This window comes from Anticarsia gemmatalis, chromosome 4, assembly GCF_050436995.1.
Source record: "Anticarsia gemmatalis isolate Benzon Research Colony breed Stoneville strain chromosome 4, ilAntGemm2 primary, whole genome shotgun sequence".
NCBI lineage: Eukaryota > Metazoa > Arthropoda > Insecta > Lepidoptera > Erebidae > Anticarsia > Anticarsia gemmatalis.
The window spans coordinates 7064094-7085483 of record NC_134748.1 but is presented as its reverse complement, the minus strand read 5'-3'; the positions used below and the strand labels follow the sequence as shown (position 1 = coordinate 7085483).

Here is a 21390-nt window from a genome sequence, read left to right as displayed (position 1 = left end):
AAATACACGGGATCTCGCGAGATCGGGATCCCGCGAGATCGGGATTGCATTCACTAGTAAATACTTCATACTTGGTATCATATTAAAATTTATTCTTATGGCGCAAGTAGGAATTCGTTGTAAGTAAATAACATGAATTATAACAGTAATTGGAAAGACACAGAGAAAGAAAAATAATTGCACCTGATCGTGTTATGGTTTTCTTTCGTGCTTAACAAAACATCATTTTTCACTGTTTCATGCGTGGCGTATATACTTTTTCAAGAATTAGTTCGCATTTTAAATTTACCCATCAAGAAATGAGTAATGAATTTGTTTAGATTAAATCATTATTTTGTTAAGAACCGATTACCGTTTCCACTTTTTTTTGCTCAGGCACACCTTTTATTTCACGATCGAATGGATAGATGGCGCTAGTTGTTTTTGCCTACAGAATGAGCATATTTTAATTCCAGTACATAAGGGTTCCTTTAAAATATGCAAAACAGTAATAAATATAGAGAATTACATTATTATTTTCTCTGCAGGTCCTAGCTCCGGATATGTGTTTATATAAAACTATTTAATGACATGATTAATATTATCAAGATTAAAAATGTACAGTATATTTGAACGCATTACCTCATTTCTTTTTTTATTATGCTTTCAAAACATGCCAATGCTTGTTCATTTTCCTTTTGCTTAAAGTACCTACCTATACGGTGACGCCTGCATCACTATTCAAGACTTAGACAGCTGAACCTATTTTGACAAAATTTCGCAGGTCGTTAAACCATATTTCAAGAAAAGGTGATCGTTTTGTTAGTACCTATACTTTAATAATAAAATGTCCACGCAAACGAAACCTCAGTACAAAACTTATTTAATCGTTAGAAATTCACCTATATTAATACGGCAGTGATAACTAACGGCAAGTGTACCTAATAACGCACGTGTCGTTTTTTTTAAAGTCGGTTACATCACTATTCGGTTTAAAAAAATAAGTTACATGTAATCGTTCAGGTGAAACTGTGCCTGGTAGATAGGAACGAGCTCATGTAAAACTAACGGGCTGGGGGTGATGCACCTATTTATAACATTCTTTCTTTGTAGTTAGTAACTTAACCCTAATCGTTACTATTCATTTAGCTGGAAACTTCAATGATAGAAGAAACTACAAGTATCGCCGAGAACATCTAGTTTAAAAAAAACATAATTTATATTATTTGGACACTGGGGTCAAAGCCCTAAGCATTTATTTTAATTCAAACATGTTAACTTCTCAAAATCCAAATCTAGTTGGTTAAGGATTGTAACAAACTATGTGACTGCTTCATAAGAATCAAAATATAAGTCACTGTTTCAGTTGAGTTTAGTTTTTGAGCATTTCGGTCCAGGAATTCAAGTTAAAATTTAAATAGGAATCTGTTGGGTGTGTGGTAGACAGGATGTGTGGCTAAAAGCTTTTACTTCATAGTCTCAACGCAACTTGTTGCATAGTAATTCTACAACCTATTTTATCAGTTTCATAAGGGTAAACAATAGGTTACTAAGTAAAGATATGTATTAAGTATTTATCATAGTGTCAATAATTGTTACTCGTTTATGCAATTGCACAGCAAAAACGTTCTTAACTCAAGTTTATTGGAATTATATTGCTAACCATTAGACTTGTTTATGACTATTTAATTGGATTGCCTACTCAGGACATTTACTATTAGGTTGATGACAATCATGAGTTCTGGCTAAATTAGTTGACCAAGATTCTGAGATCTTATTTTAAATGTTTTAGTATATACTTACAACTAAATACGGTAGTCTGGGCTTAACATTGTGATAATTCAATTATGTTCCTATTTATCAATGGTGTTAAGTAAGTGATAATTCATATACCTACACGATGTTAAGTTAGCGGCACACCTAGGAGCACCAACATCTACATGTATAATAATATGCGTAGCATTCCGTCAGCACCGGGCCGTTCGGGCCGCTCGCACCGCTCGCAGTTGTGGCGCACAAACGCCATCACCACCATTCTTGTTCCCCGCCACTCTTCCGTTCCGCTCGACAGTTGCGCGCCGCACGAACGATACTACGCTCGCTGTCGCCGGACGAAAATGTGTGCCGCGTCTACAGTGTACTGAAGTTTATTGTGTCAGTGCTCGTGATTTACGCACTCGAATAAAATACTTTTTTAACCACGGACGTTTAACTCAAATAATGATGGCTCCCGAGACAGTGGTGACCACGGAACACAACAAACCAACTGGACCTGCACCTCAGCAGCAGGGCGGCGCACTGGACTGGATTAAAATCGACACCAACTATTTCAAAACTCCGCCGGGCCTCTTAAAAATCGTCGAACTAGTGAGTATTGTTTTAGTGATTAAGATTACGACGACTTTACAAGAGTTCTAAGTGTTCTGACACACTAATATCTAGCTATTTAACTGCACCTTAAGTGTTACAGTACAGTTGTCAAGTTAATACGTATATTTTGTACTTGCAAACTTTTAGAATTTTCGTAATAATACTTTTTATATGATTTGAGTACGAATATAAATAGATGTATCTACTCAAGTTTATAAATTTCCATCGGTTTCTATAATAGGTAGGAGATACTTAAGTTTACACAGTTATTAACTAACTTTTAGCTTAGGTAGAGCTAGCTTAATGCGGTCTCAACTTGAACCCGCAACAACTATCTAGTAGGAATAATTTGGAATGGATTATGCTCTATGGGAATCTTAATTCTCATAAATTGTGAAGGTAAAGGTTTAATTTGAGTATTTTTCTTAATGTTCGAATCGGTGTCATTTAGTTATGCACGCTTGTACCGTGAGAGCGTGTACTATTTTATGCATATGAGTATGAGTTATCGAGGCCATAAAACGTTGCATATTGTCGCTGAGAATGCTTTTTGGTGTCGTGGAGGTCAGTAGGCAGCAGGCAGGAGGTGGCGGGGTGCGGGGGCTGACATAGCAGGTTGTAGACGAACAAGCCGGTACATGCGGAGGAGGCGAGCTAAACTTACTCCTCCACTCACTGACGGCCGCGTAATACTCTACCTTAACGTGTTATAAGCGGTTCTGTGGGTACAATGTTCAATATTTGTTAAGGCTGTAATAATTATGGTTTTTATTCTGTTTATTATGAAAACCCTGCATACAAAATATATCCAGCAACAATATAATATACAAACCAAATGTTTCTAATAGGAATTCCACACGAATAGAACTATAACAATAGCACTGGACAATAGCACATTAGGCAAACTATTTATGTTATAATGGTGTTGTAAACTTGTAACAACTGTGTTCTTCGTATATTTGTTGGTTGTTCTCGAGTTTCCTTATACTTAACATTATAATTATGTTATAGCGCCTCAGGTATCTATGAAGTCATCTTACTTGTCTGCTTTAACTGAGTTTCTAAACGACGTGAATAATTAAAATGTAGAGACGTGATGTAATGGATTAAATATTTGTTGTGTTGGCTTGTTGATTTGTTTGATATTTTAAATACCTACGGTACCTATCTAAGAAGTTAATTGGGATTGAAATTATTGGCAGTTGGCACAAATAAGTTGCTTTTATGAATCTAGTCTGTGTTTATTCTCGTGCTCAGGCTCAATCATTCTAAATAGTGATTTTCTCACTGCTCACTTTGACCTAATAATGATGTCACATAGAAGTTTAGTCATTGGAATCATGCCATTTTCTTATTGAAAACCAGAACAGAAACCTATTAAAATTGTCACAACAATCCTCTTACCACAATGAATGTAATTAAATGCCCTTTTTAGCAATGAGGTAGTTTAAGGTATCGATTAAGTAATGATATCGTGACTTGTTAATTACGATCACGTCATACAGCATAGTTGTGGCGAGCTGTCAATAATATACTAAGACTTGTACATTCATTATTTATGATGTAAGCCTTAAATAAGAAATGAGTACTTTCAGACACGTATGTAGGTGATATGTGTAGGTAAACTCGCTTGACTTCAAGGAAGAAGGCCTTATATATACTTTAGCACGAGGGATTCGTCATAATTTTGACTGGGCGTGTGCCTTCGCCTACTCGAGCTCAACGCTTGCTGATATCATCGTTCGTCCTTCGTCGCCGCTGCTCTAATAACATAGCGCCCATATTAGTATGTACGATCAACTGATCGAAACAATAGTCACAACTGGCTTGTTAATCCATTGCGAAGTATGTATTTGTTTCATTTATGCCTTGGAAATACAAATAAGTAGTTCTTATTAGCTTCTGTTATTGATGAATAAGGTATTTGGCAATCTGATAGCGGGTTCTCTGAAAACAGATAAATAATATACCTATGATTCTATGCGTGTCTCTATCTTTACTATGAATATTATTCTATAGGCAGATTTTAAAGAAGATACTTCGTTATAAGATGTATTCTTCTTATCATCGTTCTTCTATCTATATATCTTCCTGGTTTTAAGGTTATTTTTAATTTCCAACTTCCTGTTTAATCTGCGTTTACCCATTTCACTCAACACCCAATAACAAACAGCGGCTTCATTTTAAATGGCACTCAAAAGTATTTCTGTCGCTTCGTATTGTAGTTAAAGTCACAATCAGCCATTTGGCTGTCCTTTACACTTAACATTATTATCGGCTCGCCTTGGTTGGGTTGGACAGTTATTTGCACAAAAAATAACATACCCATGAGCTACGAGGTACCTTTTAAATGGGAAAGATAACTCCGTCAAATTGTCATAATTTTTGTATAGAAACTTAGATACTTAGTACAAATGAAGACAATAAGTAGTCTTTTCGAACATGAATACCACCTTCAGACTAATCTTGCCTCTATTCATGTAATCATTCCACTTGGAGTCTTATTTCTTAGCAAACGAGCCGGCCCACTCCTAGTTTCGGTCGAGATGTTATTGGTAACACCGATATTATCTAAACTATTCATTTGTTTTACGTTCAATGAGTGTTGAATGAGATAAGTACTAGGTTCTCTCTGTATTTCAAGCACCTGGTTCAAATGTAGTATTATAAAATATAGCTAGCTATTAAATGTAATTGCGTAGCAGTATTATATGTAGGATATCAAAGTGCGGTTGTTATTTTATACTTACTTATAAAAATAATTAGGGTTATAATGACATCATCTTCAGTTTTACGCGTTGCCGTTGAGTCAAAAGACCTTTGACTTTAATAAGGTTAATAAATTGTTCTAATTATTCGTCTAATGAATTTATCCTGCAGGAAGATGCTATGAAAGGTATATCCTGTTTGTGTGTGTTATTTTAAGATGCATTCTGGCATTTGAGCCATCTGTATTATGATTCAAGTCAACCGTTTTCTCGTCGAAAGTTTCAGAAAAAATAAACAGGATTAAGAAAGTCATTTATTTTGAAAACATTTATTTTAATGCACTGTTTTTTCCGTTTTGAATTATCAGATGAAATTATGACCATTGCTTTTTGTGCTCGGTGGCTCATATAAGTATGTGTGTAATAAATAAATGGCAAACTTTGTGAAAGGAAACTTTTCGTTACGTATCGCTTTCGCTTTCTTTCTTATAAACTCGTCATTTGTATAACAAGACTGTGTGTGTAAATAAATTATGATTTGGTTGTTATTTAAGACAAATTCAGTGTGACCACGTGGCATTTTAAATTTTATTTCCTTTATATTCTTTAACTTTGCTATAAATGTAGTTATATTTTCGTTTTATATACGGGACCAGTTGAAAGCACGATTGTAATCATAAAATCAATAGTGTATATGTTACTGTAAAAGCCCGAACGGTGGTAAATCCTAAGATTTTCCAGTATAACCTAAGATTTACCAACTCGCAATGGTAAAAGTCCGAACAATTCTTTTATTTCGAACTTTTACCTATATTCACTTGATGATATCGAGATGTCGCCGGAGCCCCGCTTCGCGGGGCTCCTCCTTCTGGGTGGTTAAAAAAAAATAACCACGAAGGCTAAGGTGGGAGCTTCGCTTCGCTCGCTCCCACCTTAGCCTTCTAACCTAACCTACCCATGTCGCTATGCCCAAAATTCCTTCTTTATAACTATGTCACAGTATATAATTATACCGTGAAATAGTTATTAACATAGTTATGAAGGAGGATTTTTTTATATATCGTAACATAGTTTTTAAACTCTGGCTTGTTCGGACTTTTACCATTGAGAGTTGGTAAATCTTAGGTTTTACCGGAAAATCTTAGGATTTACCACTGTTCGGGCTTTTACAGTAACATATACACCTTAAAGCACAATGGACCTCAATGTCGTTCAACCACGATAGAAGTTGAATAAGTTCATGGTTAGGCGAATAACGCTTCATCGGCCCAACCTTATCGGTGACCGATAAAAAGTAGAAAGTGGTACTTACAATACCTACAAATATTATTCACGTTTATAAAAAATGTTTTATATGAGAAATACATTTCATATTAACAATTATTTTCAAAAATGGTCGTGCTCGTGGATAAGTAGAGTTGTCGATTTTTTCAACGTTATAACGCTACATTCTCATAAGAATAAAAGACTTAGCATTGAATCTTACATAAATTGTACCTAATTGTATTTAATAAAATGTATAGATGCAAGTTGCAAAAACGTTCTAAAATATAATTTGTTTGATATTCGTTGCAACGTGCATGTTTATGTTATAAACATTTGCCCTCTAACTACAACGTAAATGTACATATAGGTATGTACATTTAGTTATATTGTACGTATATTGATCTGAAGGTCATTAATATTGAAGAAAAAACACGTAGATACTAAATGTACTGACACATTTACGAAGTTTACGTAATATTCTATGAATATCCGTGAATAAGCACACGATGACACATATTATATACAATCTTTATGTTTTAGACGCATACAAGAAACGATAGCCACACTAAACCATTCGTACAGAAATATTTCGTTTTCTTATTGATTTGTTGAAGGTTTTTCATTGATAACCTTGGTATAAGTGCATTATCTATTTCCTAAAGACGTCATCCATCATTTTTGTGCCTCAACCTGCGAATGTTATTGTGGTAACTCTCTTATCACAGCTATCAGGTATCTACACAAGCTCTATCTATAATACTGAGTTTTCTAAAATGCTATGTTATCTCTCGTGTTGTCGCTAAACTAAATCTTTGCTTAAATCAAAAGAGTTTTGATGTCTTAGGGCACGTTGCAAGTGCATAGTCCTGTAACTAAATTTGTATTATCGTTTGATTGTAGATGTAGAGATAGGTAAGTACATATCAGCTCGTAATATATGTTAGACACGTTTTGAAACTAAATAAACGTGCACGTTCTCTGTAAAGTAAAAATGTAAGTAATAAAAATTTCAATGGGTGGTAGTCTTGCTTAGTCTCAGAATGAAGATTTGCCGGGTTTTACAGATGTGTAGAGAAATTATTTAAGAAATCACCTAGTACCTATGTTATTATCCGAAATATTTTTCTTTTACTAAGCGACTCTATGCCATTATTTTCTAGCTTGGTTGAGTCCAAATTATTTTGAAGAAAAAGTTGGTACGGAATAAACAACGTCTTCGGAGAAACGGGTATGAAATATTTTGTTCTCACAGAGACATCAAGTGAACGGAACTCCACATAGTATCGATTTATCGAATATAAATGAGAGAACAAATAAAGAGCATATTAACAGACGATTAAAATTTTGCATTCGTAGCTTATTCGAGAGCGACATCGGGTGAAAGTTGGCATCAAAATGAAAGTAGTAGTGTCAACATGTGGTTCGCCGTGGTCGGCCATCGCCATCGCCACTGGTAGGTTGTATAAGGTACTACGCGTCTGTGGCTCGGAGTAGCGCGGCGCGGTGGCGGCGGCGGTGGAGCGCGGGCCGGTGTGACAACTTGTCGTTTTCCCATCATTTCACTCGCTCAATAATTTCGTAGTACACGACTACGTGTACTTGTCATCGTTCCCACTGGTCAAGTAATTCTGTACAAACTTTAACTGCCGTCTGAAGAGGCCTAAAGGTGGCCTCCAATAGTTTAATGAGCTATGCACTTAATTTAATTGGTAGAGTCATTTAGATAGGAATGTAGGTATTCTGAATAGCACTGAGGTGTATCATGTTGAGTATTAAATAAATTAAGTCTTAATCCGCTCACGTCATACCTTTTGAAACAAATGCTAACTAATGGAAAAATTAAGTGTCAGTACGTATCTAAGGCGACAACTTATTGATATTCATGTAAAACAAAAAAATGCTTAGCAAATTTTTACCATTGTGTGAGTATTCCCATTACATGTTACAAGTCTTGAGTAGCCGGCTTTATGTTGTTGCGAGTTGCGACACACCTCTCTTAACGCTCAGTCATTGTGCACGTGAACGAACCAGGAGGGAGGTTACGTACTTCCTACCATTCACGTAACTTACTGAATGGTGAGATCACAACACTAAACTGAGATTACAATTCCCAACTTTGTTGCGGATAATTTAAAACATGTTATTAACTGTTATCAACATTTTAGTTAGTTTGAGGTAAATCTGTAAAAAATGGAATAAGGATATTATTAAAGCTAATATAAATACAAAATAGCTACGTTATACTATGTTATATAACGTTTTCGTATAATGGAATAGCATTGACTTTTAAAAACGATCCTCATCAAGGTCTTAAGAATAATTTGTGACGGCGAGAGTCATCATTCGTGTTATCTTTCATTATGTCACGCTTTTAATCGCGTTTACAGCAGTTTATATTTATACGACGCTACGGAGCGGCCGGTTATTTCGGGAGGACTCATCTGTTGTTCTCTCATTTTCCCAGTTAACAGCATTCAAGAAAACGGGTCACGGATATCATAGACAAACAGAAACATCATACGCTTCCATAAAATTGTTTTATCTACCCTATTTTTGATACGTAGGTACTTAATCTATCGCTGGAAGCCTGGCATCTTGTCAATTATACTAGTTACTTTGGGTACTTTCATCAATTAGTCTCGACTCTCGGAGATGGAACATTCTCGTACCATTCGTTGTTTGACCTTTGCCTTTTGACTTCCAACACCTCTCGAATCGTCTCTATTGAGTTACTGATCCTCTCAGCCTTGAGTTAATTTTTAAATTACTAAGAATGTAGTTAATTATATGATAGTCGTGTTTGATCCTGGTCGGAAAAGCTAGACTCAATTAGTGTCAAAGGAAGACTCAAGAAGGATTTAGGTTGTTAGCCGAGGTTAAGTAAATGATAAACATACGTACATAGTACCAAACATTTTATCAAGAATTGTTTGCTTAAAAAGTTTTTGAAGTTAAAGTGCAAATATACATTTTCTCTGCTATCGTACATGAAACCTATCTAACTTAAAGGAAAAAAATATCTGTATATTAAATGCACAATAGGTAGTACGTACCTAATTGATGTGTTATTTACCTCTACTATTACCGCAACATTATTCACACAACACAATCTCCTGCGGATAAACCATTGTTTGATTCATGCTTCATAACTCGTAAACCTATAAATCAATAACTGATACGATATCAAATACTATAAAACAAAGAATTGTATTTTATTCAAAATTGCAGGGCTATTTGCAAAGTATAATGTCAGTAGTTGGCTGTAGACTAAGTGGAGAATTCACTAGACGGACATTTCCACGGGCAAGTCTGTAAACATGCTCGCCTGAAATCGAGTGTATATCTGACTAATATGATAGGGCTAAAGGTTTGTGTGATAATTGCTAATTTAGGGTGTGTGCCAGACTGTCTGGCGTTCCTACAGCAGCAAACATCGCACAAACCTTTAACCCAATCATATTGATCATATACACACTCCATTTCAAAGAAATAGCGTGAAAATTTCTCTGACATAATCAGGAAAATAAACAGAAACTAATCTTAGTCACTAACAACAGTTGTGTGTAAGTGCCACTTAAATAACCCAAGTGAAACAATTGAGTGATAGCTCGGATATTGATACGATAGAGTACTTTAGTACTTAAGTCTTGGCGCGTTTCCTTTTACATGTAATCTTACTATCATTATCAAATTCGGATGGATGTTTGTTACTCAGTCACGGGACGAAGTTAGCAAGAGATATAACAAAGATTTTGTTTGTACGGCTAAACCTACTCTACTATTTTCTATCGGGTTATAAGCTTTGCTTTGAATTCTGAGTTTAAAGAAATATTAAGTAAACATAATATATATTATTCTCTAGTGGACGAATGAGCTCAAAACGCTACCTAAACTCATCCCACCTGCATTAAGTTATTCCCAATTTGAAGCCTCTAATAACAAAATTCTAGGAAACGAACCGATTGAAATCGATCATTAATGATAAGGTGAGCCTTTTCCCTGTGATAGCAATAAAGTTATTAGTTACTCGTTCACTTTTGCTCCCAACTTCACTCGTGCCAATAGTTTCCTCGGGCTTAAAACTACCTATGCCTCAAACTTTTAAAATCTAGCCATTTTTTAAGTCAAAAAGTTACAAACTTGCACCGATCCTTACAAACTTTCACATTTATGATATTAATTAATTAAAGTAGGATATCATGACCATAGCTTTTTCAAGAAATATGTTCTCTTCTCTCTTGATAATGAACCTGACTACATGTAGAGCCATTAGATATTAAAAATTATTATGTTTCGCGTTATGACGAAGCGGATTTGAATATTTAATAGGTATAAACTGGTAGACGTAACAAGTAATATCGACTAAAATAATCTGTTACTAGGACTAGTAAAAATGTATGGGATTTTTATACTTTTTTGCTTCATATTTAAAAATGAGCACGTGATATTTATAGTACTTCCGTTATTGTATCACGTGCTCATTTATCTAAACTTTTATTTAAACATAACCAGATAATTATGTGGTAGCTTGTTTAGTCACTAACACTTGTTTTTTTAACTATATGGCATTATTCTTTTGGAAGTTTGTTATTTGTAGTTATTGGGACTAGTGGTAAGTAGTTAAATGTTAAGGAAACTTTGAGGTTAACAGATGCCTTAAATGTTGAATATAAACGTCTATGAGCTATACAATTTTAAATCTGCTAAGTTTGTATTGTGTTTTAAAAACATTTCAGTGATGTAAAATATTATATTATTATCAGTATAGAATACAAATAGCTTGAAGACGAACAGAAAATATGTTGGTGACGAAATTCTTTGTATATCTATTTACATGATAAATCCATTTGTGACATGGTGACATAATCTTCCACAGAATGGAAACAAACATAAAGCCCCACCTAATTTCGAAAGAAGCCCATCGACAATATTTATCGTACACATTCAATTTACCATGCGTGGGCAACCTGTATTATTTTTCAATTAACTAATTACAGTCTTAATAGAAAAACCTGGCCTACGTGTTAGTGATAGGGGCGAAGAATGTGCCTTGGGGGACTCCAAAACATATTTTTCCATTTAATCATAGTAATGTAGCTCTTTTTATTATGTTTGTCATTGTTATTTATTTCGAATTTTGAAGGATATGTTATGTCAGTATTTGCCACGTTTCTGTTTGATAAAACATTTAACACAGAAAGCAATGGTATCAAAAGCGTTACTAACGTTATGTATGAAAATCGTTGAGGAAATATAAAGAATCGGATATTTCTTCAAATGAATATAACAATTGTACGTAGGTACTTCTATATAAATATACCAAGCTGCGTTGCAAATCTCGTGCTTTTATGTTAGATAAGATAAGAAGGTGCCTCTGACCTGAATTTACCCGTTATTAAATATCCTGGAGGATCCTGAACTAATCTTTTTTTAGCAGATCTATTGTATCCATAATAATCCGTATACTCCCAAAACCAATATGAAAGTGGTCATTTGTAAATAGGTACCTAGATCATTTTATAAAAACATTGCTCATTCATCACCTCAAAAAACGAAAAACAAAAAGTGGGTTTAAAATAGTATTGTTCCAAATGGAAGATAACAATTGACCACACGAAAGTTTCATCATACTTGATTTATTGTAACAAAAAGTCTAAGTTTTTAGAGCATTACGTTCATGATGTTTGTAAACATCTCGCTTTAGCGATCCCCGCTGTGTTGTCGTACAGTCACGGTAGCAACATCAAGGCCAATGAAATTGAAATAACTTTCTTTCAAATGATTATTCTCGTCGTGTAGTTCATCGTAAGCATCAAGGTTAATTGTGTTCGCTTGCTTCAAATCGATATGAAAGAGCTTATTGAATATTCAATGTTGTCAATATCTATAATAAGTAAAGAATGCGGAGGGCGCACACGGACTTGTACGGACTACGGCATAGTTGGGTAAACGAGTTGAATGTCGTTTCGCGGCTATCATAAGTATGCGACTCAATGGGTGGCGAGGTAGTTTGCTTGTTCGAATTGGTGTCTCGACTAGATCTGGGGATTGCGTCATTCTATTGAGCTCGAGCGAGCCCCAAATTAAAATTCACCCACGACGTTAATTCAGAGAAGATTGGCAAGTTGTTGTATATGTGTAGTAAATGTTTAATATTTTATAAATATTATCTGTCAAGGTCAGTACCATCTCAAATGGCTAATGATTCAAAAATTAAGAGCGACGAAGGCGGGTTTTGTTTTAAATTTCGCTTGTGAGTTTTTAAAACAATAGATAGAGATACTCGCAGTTAAACCGGTTTTGTTCTCAATGCTTCAACGTACACTGTTCAATTATACAGCAATTAAAGATAACATGAATCATGAAATTACAGGGGAAAATAAAATACTCGTAATGAGGTACAACTAACATTAGTTAGTTGGAGTAACATTAGTTAGTTGTCATTAGAATATGAAGAGCAAGCCATATAGTAGCATTGTAACATGTAATATGTGTATATAATCTGTATTCATAATGCGTGCGTGATGTCCAAGTAAACATGCAAAAGATCTAAGTTAGCTTAAAGATCTACGAGTATGTACAGATTGTACAGGCTGTAGACACATTTACCAAGATTTCCTTATGAAGGATAAAAACTTTATTATCGTAACTAAATAGCATATATAAATATAATGTTTTTTTTAATGGCGTAGTAAAAAGTGAACCCTATGCGGAAGCATGGTCAATGAACCGAGCAGGCAGTGAGGCAGTGAGGCAGTGGTAGACAGTGTTTGGGCAAGTTGGCCCCGCTGCCGCGCTGCACCGCGGCCGCACGCACCCATTGACCTGAATGTTATGTTACTTGATTGCATTTTCACTTCGCAACCGTTGCGTTGCTGGATGGAGTTTGATACCTACAGCCCACTTATTTACGGAACTGTGTCAGACAAATACATTAATCACTTATTTTTTATAGATTTAACTGTTCGTGTCCATATTTCTGGATATTGTTTTACAAAACGTCTGTTACAAACTGTCGAAATCACCAGTCAACGGTATTTTGGAAGCCGAGTTTTAATCTAAGTGGAAATGATGTAGTAACGTTTTCAAAGTGTACCATTGAAAATACAATTAGCTACTAATACATCGATCGATGGAGGTGTTGTGTGAGCCGCCATTGTAGATTTGTATTTACTTCAAGGTCAGTAGCTTATTGTACATACACATGGGAGTAGAATAACTGCATAAATATACGCCACGAAGTATTGAGTAAGCAACTATAATTAAATCAGTCAATATTTTTACTCATACTCATTATAATATCTGGTTAGCACTGGCTTGCTCTGGCTGATGGAAAAAGATATGATAAAGTTAATATTGTGAAAATGTTTTACAAAACAAAGGCGAAAGCCACAAGAAAACATTGGTAGAGGACGGCAAACGTAACAATAGGTAACATTAGACATATTTTTTCATTGTTATCAAGGATAACGGCTACTGAGATGTATTACTTACTCATGTTGAAATAAGGAAGGTAATACAGGATCTACATTTTTTTTAAGTGATATTCCATGAGGTAACGCAAAAAAGAAATGGCCTCACAAATGTTTATTATGTTTGTAAAGTTACGATCATGGAAAGCAAGAGACAAGATTATCTAAGTACGACATGAAACAACTCATTTAATACAAGTAAAATGTTTGTAGTACAAACTTCTAATGGTCATGTAGTACATATAATTGTACTTCCATATTAAGCTCTGTGGGTGTGTCCTATTATTCGTAGCACTTTCGTCAATAGATGTAGATACCGAATACAGTAGTATCGGAAATCCGGTCACCTTTTGTTATTTGGAGCGAGACTGCAACGTGTAAAAGCGACGATGGTCTGTGAACCCATTGACAAAGGCTCGGTGGTTCTGTATGGCGGTCGCGTCACATGCATACGTACACATGACGACTACAGACGACGTTTCCTCGCCCAGCGACGTACTTTCTCCATTTTATGTGCAACTGTGCACGTGCCTCGGCTGACACACATTGCGTTCCTCCTCAACAACATAGGAACATACTTCCATTGATATTGACAAAATGCGCCATTTCGAACCTCTAAAATGTTGCCCTGAGCGACAGTATTCATTCGTATATATCGAGATATGGGGTGGCATGTCTAGACTATTGTATTGAGAGATGTGTTCGGTTATCGGAAGGAATTTCTACAAACAACACCTGTTAGCGAGCATTGCGACAGAGGGATCGTGTTCGCGCGCGATATCAAACCGGTTTGGTTCGTTGAGGCCGTGGAGCCCGCGGCGCGATGTGGCTGTGGCGGTGGCGCGCGCACGCTTACTTGCGCTTGCTCGTCGAGACTTCGACGGACGCTAATGGTTCACATTTACCTGACACCGTTGTCCTAGTGGTACTGGGATATTACCGCTACTTTATCTATTACTTTGCGCTGTTTAGGTGTAATTTCAAAACCATTCAATGGATTTTTATATCCATGGCACATTTTTATAGTATATTCACGCGAAGTTGCTAAAGAAATTCTATGTTCGTTCGTTTCTATGAGGTTGTATTTTGCAAATGATATACATTAACAAAACTATTTGGTATAAGGAGATTTAAATTGTATGTAACAGAATATTATGAATAGTAGAATATGACTTATAACAGACTATGTAATAGAATAGTTTGAAAGGTACCTACTTATTCGTAATAAAAACAGATTAATTTCTCGTCTGATAAATTTATGAACAGATGTTGAAGGAAAGCAAAGGCTCAAACCGGTACTGAGTTAAGTGATGTCAAGACTCATTCTGGGCGTAGAATCTTAATTAGCAGTAAAGCAGCAGTAAAAGACTAAAATTATTCACACAAATTACAGATATCAATGAATTATTCTTAAGCCCCTTGTATGACACATCAGGGCTTATCTGATAAATGATGCGTCATATTTGGTAAAACTTTTATCTGTCAGTTTATCCTACAGCTGGCTGATAAGTTAAAAATAAAGCACTGAGTGTTTTTCAGAATTGACAGAGTTACCACGAACCAAAAACAAACAAAGTATGATTGCCTAAGGTACCTACGTAGTGGTTTTACACTATTTGTTCATGATGGTGAAGGAACTAAGTATTATCATGCTTGTTTATAGAACGTCAAGTGCTAAGTATATCCTCATATTATGCATATCTTAAATTGTAGCCGGAGCCTGGTACTGTGCCCAATAGGTTCGCCTCCTACATATCACAAAGATTGTAAATGGTAAAACATGGTTGTATAATGTATAACATACATTTATGTCTGTTCTTTTAAGTATAAAATATCCGAGGGCGGGATGTCCGAAGATAAAATAATAAACGACTCAAAGCTAAAACTGAAATCTTCCCTCATTTTTAAACTAAAGGAGACTCGTGCCCAGCATTGAGGCTGCAATTGTTTGAAGCACCCCCGGTTTCTGAGTACATTTAGCGGTAGTTTATCTATACAATAGTGTTTTTTTTTGTATCACTTTAAACGTTATTGAAAAGATAACTTGATTTTTGTATTAATGGTTAACTCATTTCGTTCCAGATCTTGGGTATCCTGTGTATGGCGCTGGCATCGCCATGGTACTCCGGGTGGTTCGTGTTCGTAGCAGTCACCAGCTTCATCACCACGCTCATGTGGAGTTTCGTCTATCTTCTCAGTATTAAGGACGCACTCAAAGTACCTATCAACTGGGTTCTATCAGTAAGTGTTCATATTTTTACTTAATACTTTACTTTATGTCTATAGGCAAGAGGCATTTTCTTCTCCTAACTACTCCTTCACTCTTTACTATTCGACTAGCACTAAGCATTACACGATGTCCACCAATCGTATAGTCGAGATGATAGAGTTTATTACCTTTCCTAGTTGATTCCATAATATTATGTAACATCTAATCTGAGTGATACTTTCATTCATAGCATTAACTGACAGACAATAAACTGATGCCATCAAAAACATTCTGTAAAAACCTCAAGTCTCGCCGTAAAAAGTTGAGAGATCTATATAATACCAAGTCGATTAATCTATTTAGTCTCTACTTAAAGGACCTTCTGTCTTAAGTTATTACGTATGTTATTATCATGCCAATTTCAAAAAAATACCTCTAAAACAAATAGACCGACCTGGCCATCGCATGATTTGATTATTAGTATGTATCACACTACACAGCACGACAAGAAGTTAATGCTCCTGAAATGTTAATAATGGCGAATTTGTGTTTTCTTGCGATGACCAAGTCGATCTATTTGTTTTAAAGGTATTTTTTTAAAATTGGCATGATAATAACATACGTAATAACTTAAGACAGAAGGTCCTTTAAGTAGAGACTAAATAGATTAATCGACTTGGTATTATATAGATCTCTCAACTTTTTACGGCGAGACTTGAGGTTTTTACAGAATGTTTTTGATGGCATCTCACTTCTTTTTGTAGAGCGAACATAAGTGAAATTTGTATGGAAAGACGTTTTTTTTTTCATAATTCAACATATTTTCTTATGGGAATGTTTTTCAGTTTCATGGGCTAAACACCCTTACCCACCCTTTACCCCCTCCCGTTATGCCTCATATAGTAGGTACCTATTTACACCTATTTATTTTATTTTCTACAGTAATAATAATTCATTAACTGCAAATGTAACCTTGTAATCTTATACATTTATATGGAATTACAAAGTTATTGTTGCAGTTGGTGTATTTAGAAAACTGGACCGAAATTAGAAAATATTAAATTTTTCCCATGATTAAGACACTAAACCCTATTTGTATTCTAAATTTTAAGCTTCTAAGTCTGCTAGAAGTACCTTAGACTTTTGATGATCGGTGAGTCAGTGAGTCAGTGAATCAGTGAGTGACAAAATTCAAAATTTTAACAAGTTGTCATTCCTAAACTACTGGTTCAAATTGACTGAAATTTTAAATATACCGTGTTTATACAATGACTGATTAGTTGCTGAAAATCCAGGCTTCTTGTTTTATCCACAACGAAATTATAGGGGTGTCAAAAATAGCCCGAATTGCTTCGAGAAAAGGATGTTACGGCCGTATTTTTTTGCTCGACTTGCGGGGGCACTTCCGTGCCCCCAGATAATCATTTCTGAAAATCAAGGATCAAAAATGTATATCTTTCAGCTTTACTAATATGATGAAGCGAAATACAATTTCCGGCCAAATTTTTCTTATCACAAAAAGGATATGATGCATCGTGTTAGCTTATGTTGACATACAGAATTTAGCTTGATTCAGAACACATATTGCACACGATGTTAATATATTCAAATATCGTATCGTTTAAAATAGACAGCTGCTTATCTCTCCGGTAACACTGATATCCAACTTTCACTACCAAAAATGTCTACACTATGCGAAGCAATTTTTATACGAACGTACCGGAAAATATTTGATTTACTTCTTACATGAAAACGTCAGTTTATTTTATATTTAAATTACGGAAAATTTACATATAATATGAAATAATAAATAACAATATTTCCCTGAATTGGTACTGGTGATTCTGAGGAAGGTTAATGATTAATCCATGAATTCATTCCTAATTACGTTACTGACGTGATGTGGTCACTCGCCAGGCATCACTCATCATCATAACGACATAATATGTCCTGGCCTCAGATATTACCTGGGACAACAATTTTAAAGATGAGCTAACGTTTTGAGGCTGGGAGTAACTTAAATATAGAGCTAGACAATAACAGTTAGATAACAGATATACGTATATTTACACTCAGGTTTTTAGAGGCCGATAAAATTATATTATTTAATCAATACATAGTATGGAATCAGGTGTGTGGATCCTACGCATGGTCTATCTAACCCAAGAAAAAAATACTGGCCATTTAGTATGTAATACTGAAAGCTTTATTTTTCTTCCAGGAGTTGATCAGCACAGCTATAGAGACGTTATTGTACCTGATTGCGTTCATCGTGCTCTTCGCAGCGACGGCTTCTTACTACGCGCACGGCTACGGAGCCAATGTTGCAGCTGCTGTAAGTTCTTTGTCTTTATCTTTTATTCATCTTGCACTCATACGGACCAAAGTAGTATTAGAAACCCAAAAGATGAACAAAAAAGTTGCTTTTCAGAAGCGCATTGAGTGACTAAATGTGCAAAATATACTCAGTTGACAAATCCGAGAAAGGACATCATTATGTTTTTTTGGATACAGACTTAAAATAATCAATTATCTACGACTACAAGTTTGAGCATCAATGATCTATATTAAAATCGTAGAGATGGACTTAATAATATCTTTATAACACAGAATACTTATATTCGAAATGAAACTAGCTTCCAAAGTCATTAATAAATTACGTAAGGGTAGATTTTTTCCGAACTTTTTTGGTGATCACAGCTTAAAAACTCTTTCTTGGTTTAAGGGTGGAAAGAAACCTGTTCGGAATGCAAACTGGTTTTTACCCTATAATAAAAAGCTAGTACGGTTTGAAACAAACAACAAGTATGATATAAAGGTTTTCAAGAATATTAATAGCCTGACGATGGACTAATGAAGACAGTTTTACTTTTTTCGACGAACGTAGACGATTCAAACAGCTTTCTATTTTTAATTTGCATATCGAGTTGTACCTACTTAATTTCGTAGGTGGCAATACAACGTTTCTATTTTCTATTTGTAAATATTTGATGAATTAACTGTCTGTCTGGTATGCGCTTTACAAAAATTTACTAATTTTTGAAGTAATTTAAAAATTACTTCACTGAATGTTATTTAAATGTGACCGAAATAAGTTTTTAGTTTCATTATAGGGTTCTAACGGCCAGTTTCACACATATCTAAAGTAACAGCTAACACCATAAAAATTTTATTGTCATTTTTATTTTACTCCTATACTTTGACTGTTACTTTTGATGAAGAAACTGGCCATGTATAAACTATCTAAAATATTAAATACTTTTTCTTGCAGGTATTTGGTATCTTCAACACCGCTGCGTATGGTGCCAGTTCATTCCTGCTGTACAAGGAGCACAGGAACACGGCAGCGTCAGTGCCGGCCGCGTGAGGACGAAGCAGCGCGCTAGCGGCCAGTAGTAAAACCTCAACGGAAGCCTATTTATTATATCTCTCACATTCGTTTCGCTTTCGATTCAGAACGACAAAACCTTCTTTCTTAAGAACTTTACCGTAAGCACTTATTTAAATCTATAATTTTATTTCGGAAATGGGGTATGTTTTAAATAAATATAGAGACAGTAAAATTTGGTCAAATAAATGATTAACTGAAAACATCTAAGTAAAAATATGGCTGAAAACAGCATGTCGGTTCTTAATTGATTTTAGACTAAAAAATAATTATATCGAAGGCTTTATGAATGTGTTTATTAACTGCCAGGCCGTTGTTAAGTAAATTGTCTATAATATTTATTTTTATATGATTGTCCGTTTAATTATTATTCCGTCGCAAAATATAAACTTAAACGTGTAAAAGACGAATTCAAAATTAATCATTTTATTGGTATGTAAGCATTAATGTATTTGTAGATTTCAATTAAGTTAGAGCTGTTTTAAAAGTCATAACAAAAATACAGTTTTATTGTAATTTTAATAGACTATGTTCATTCTTAAATTAATTGCCATAGATTGTGTACATTTAAGATAATTAAATGTTAAGATTTTTTACGATCATTGAATGAAGCTACTTGCTTAATATTTTACGAATTTGGGACAAATGTGTGGCAAATAGATAGAATGCAGATTAAATATATTTAACATTTAATTTGGTATATTTGTAAGGGTAAACGTGTATTGTACGTCCAATATAATTATTTATAGCGAAAATTGTAATGAATGGTTATAGAATTGTAGTTTTCCGGTGGTTTTGAATGACTGAAAAAATATCTAATAGATTATTTTTAAACATCCAACTTTGTCTATCTACAAGAGTATTTTTTGAACATGTATAAATTTAAACACATGTATTTTTGAATAACCTACATCTTAAAAATATAAAATGAACAAAAGTAAATGGCAGTTATTTACGTTTAGTTATTGATAACGTGTATTTATAATAAATATAATACTTATAACTATTCATATTTAATTACATGGTTGTTATGAATACATTTCGTTAGACTAGTCTTACATCAAATAAATCGTTAAGATTGAATTTAAAACGAATTAAAATTGATAATAAATTCAGATAAACTATACGACTGGATATATTTGTATCAGTAGAAAAAGTAATTATTTTAGTACATTTCTGAAAGAGTAATACTGTTTTAAAGTTATTGTTTGTTTTCATATTGCTCATTTTATTTTAAAAGGCGCAACAACATCGCCGAGTTTTCATCAAATATTTTGATTAGCTATAAATACGACGAATTGAAATGTAATTCAATGAATAATCTGTATTTTTATAGTAATGCTTATTCGTTTATTATTCGAGCTCGAGCACTTTCTACACTTTAAACTAGTTTATACCTTTGGGTACCATTATCTACACATATTTTATACTTAATACTTTTTAAAGTTATCTTTTGATGTTTTTGTTAAGTACTGAAATATTTAAGTTGTGTTGAATGTCAGGTGTTGTGTAGAGTTTTAAGCAATAGTTAATTTTATTGAACTAATTTGTAAAAAGTAATAAATATATTTTAACATATTGGCTGGTTTATTGTCCTTGATATTATCCGAAAGCACGATCAGAAATATAAACACGCTGGGCTTTGATTTCCTGCCTGAGAATTCCAGAGAGCATCGTTGAACACCCTATCCTGTTCCCCCGTTGATCATATCTATGGGCTAATTGTTTTTATTAATAAAAATAATTACTTACACAAATTTCCTATATCCATAATAACGTCTCTACATAGCAATGTGCATTTCAAGGCTTGAATACATATTGCTGTGTAGAGTCATTTTTTTTGACAATGTACGTTTTTTCTGAAAATATTGCCTTTTTATTCGTACCTATAATTTATCAGATTTATAAGCTTGACAGATTTTTATACTTTAACTTTTTAATGCGACTAATAAAGTAGAGTACCCTACTCTATTTTTTGTTGGAGATAATTTAATTTAA

General features: G+C 34.4%; 1 protein-coding gene across 1 annotated transcript; it reads left to right on the top strand.

Moving 5' to 3' along the window:
* The first annotated feature begins 1964 nt into the window (after positions 1 to 1964).
* Positions 1965 to 20970, top strand: LOC142972364 (CKLF-like MARVEL transmembrane domain-containing protein 4). The gene is made up of 4 exons (XM_076113423.1): positions 1965 to 2346; positions 15878 to 16036; positions 18226 to 18339; positions 19276 to 20970. The coding sequence occupies exons 1-4, from the start codon at positions 2200 to 2202 to the stop codon at positions 19369 to 19371; spliced, it is 516 nt and encodes a 171-aa protein (XP_075969538.1). The 5' UTR covers positions 1965 to 2199; the 3' UTR covers positions 19372 to 20970.
* Positions 20971 to 21390: the final 420 nt, after the last annotated feature.

What these genes read in the sequence shown, in the direction of transcription:
- LOC142972364 (XM_076113423.1), top strand. Translation starts at nt 2,200, where the DNA reads ATGATGGCTCCCGAGACAGTGGTGACCACGGAACACAACAAACCAACT. An exon ending in CTATCAACTGGGTTCTATCA is followed by an intron (nt 16,037 to 18,225) that starts GTAAGTGTTCAT and finishes TTTTTCTTCCAG; the next exon opens with GAGTTGATCAGCACAGCTAT. An exon ending in GAGCCAATGTTGCAGCTGCT is followed by an intron (nt 18,340 to 19,275) that starts GTAAGTTCTTTG and finishes TTTTTCTTGCAG; the next exon opens with GTATTTGGTATCTTCAACAC.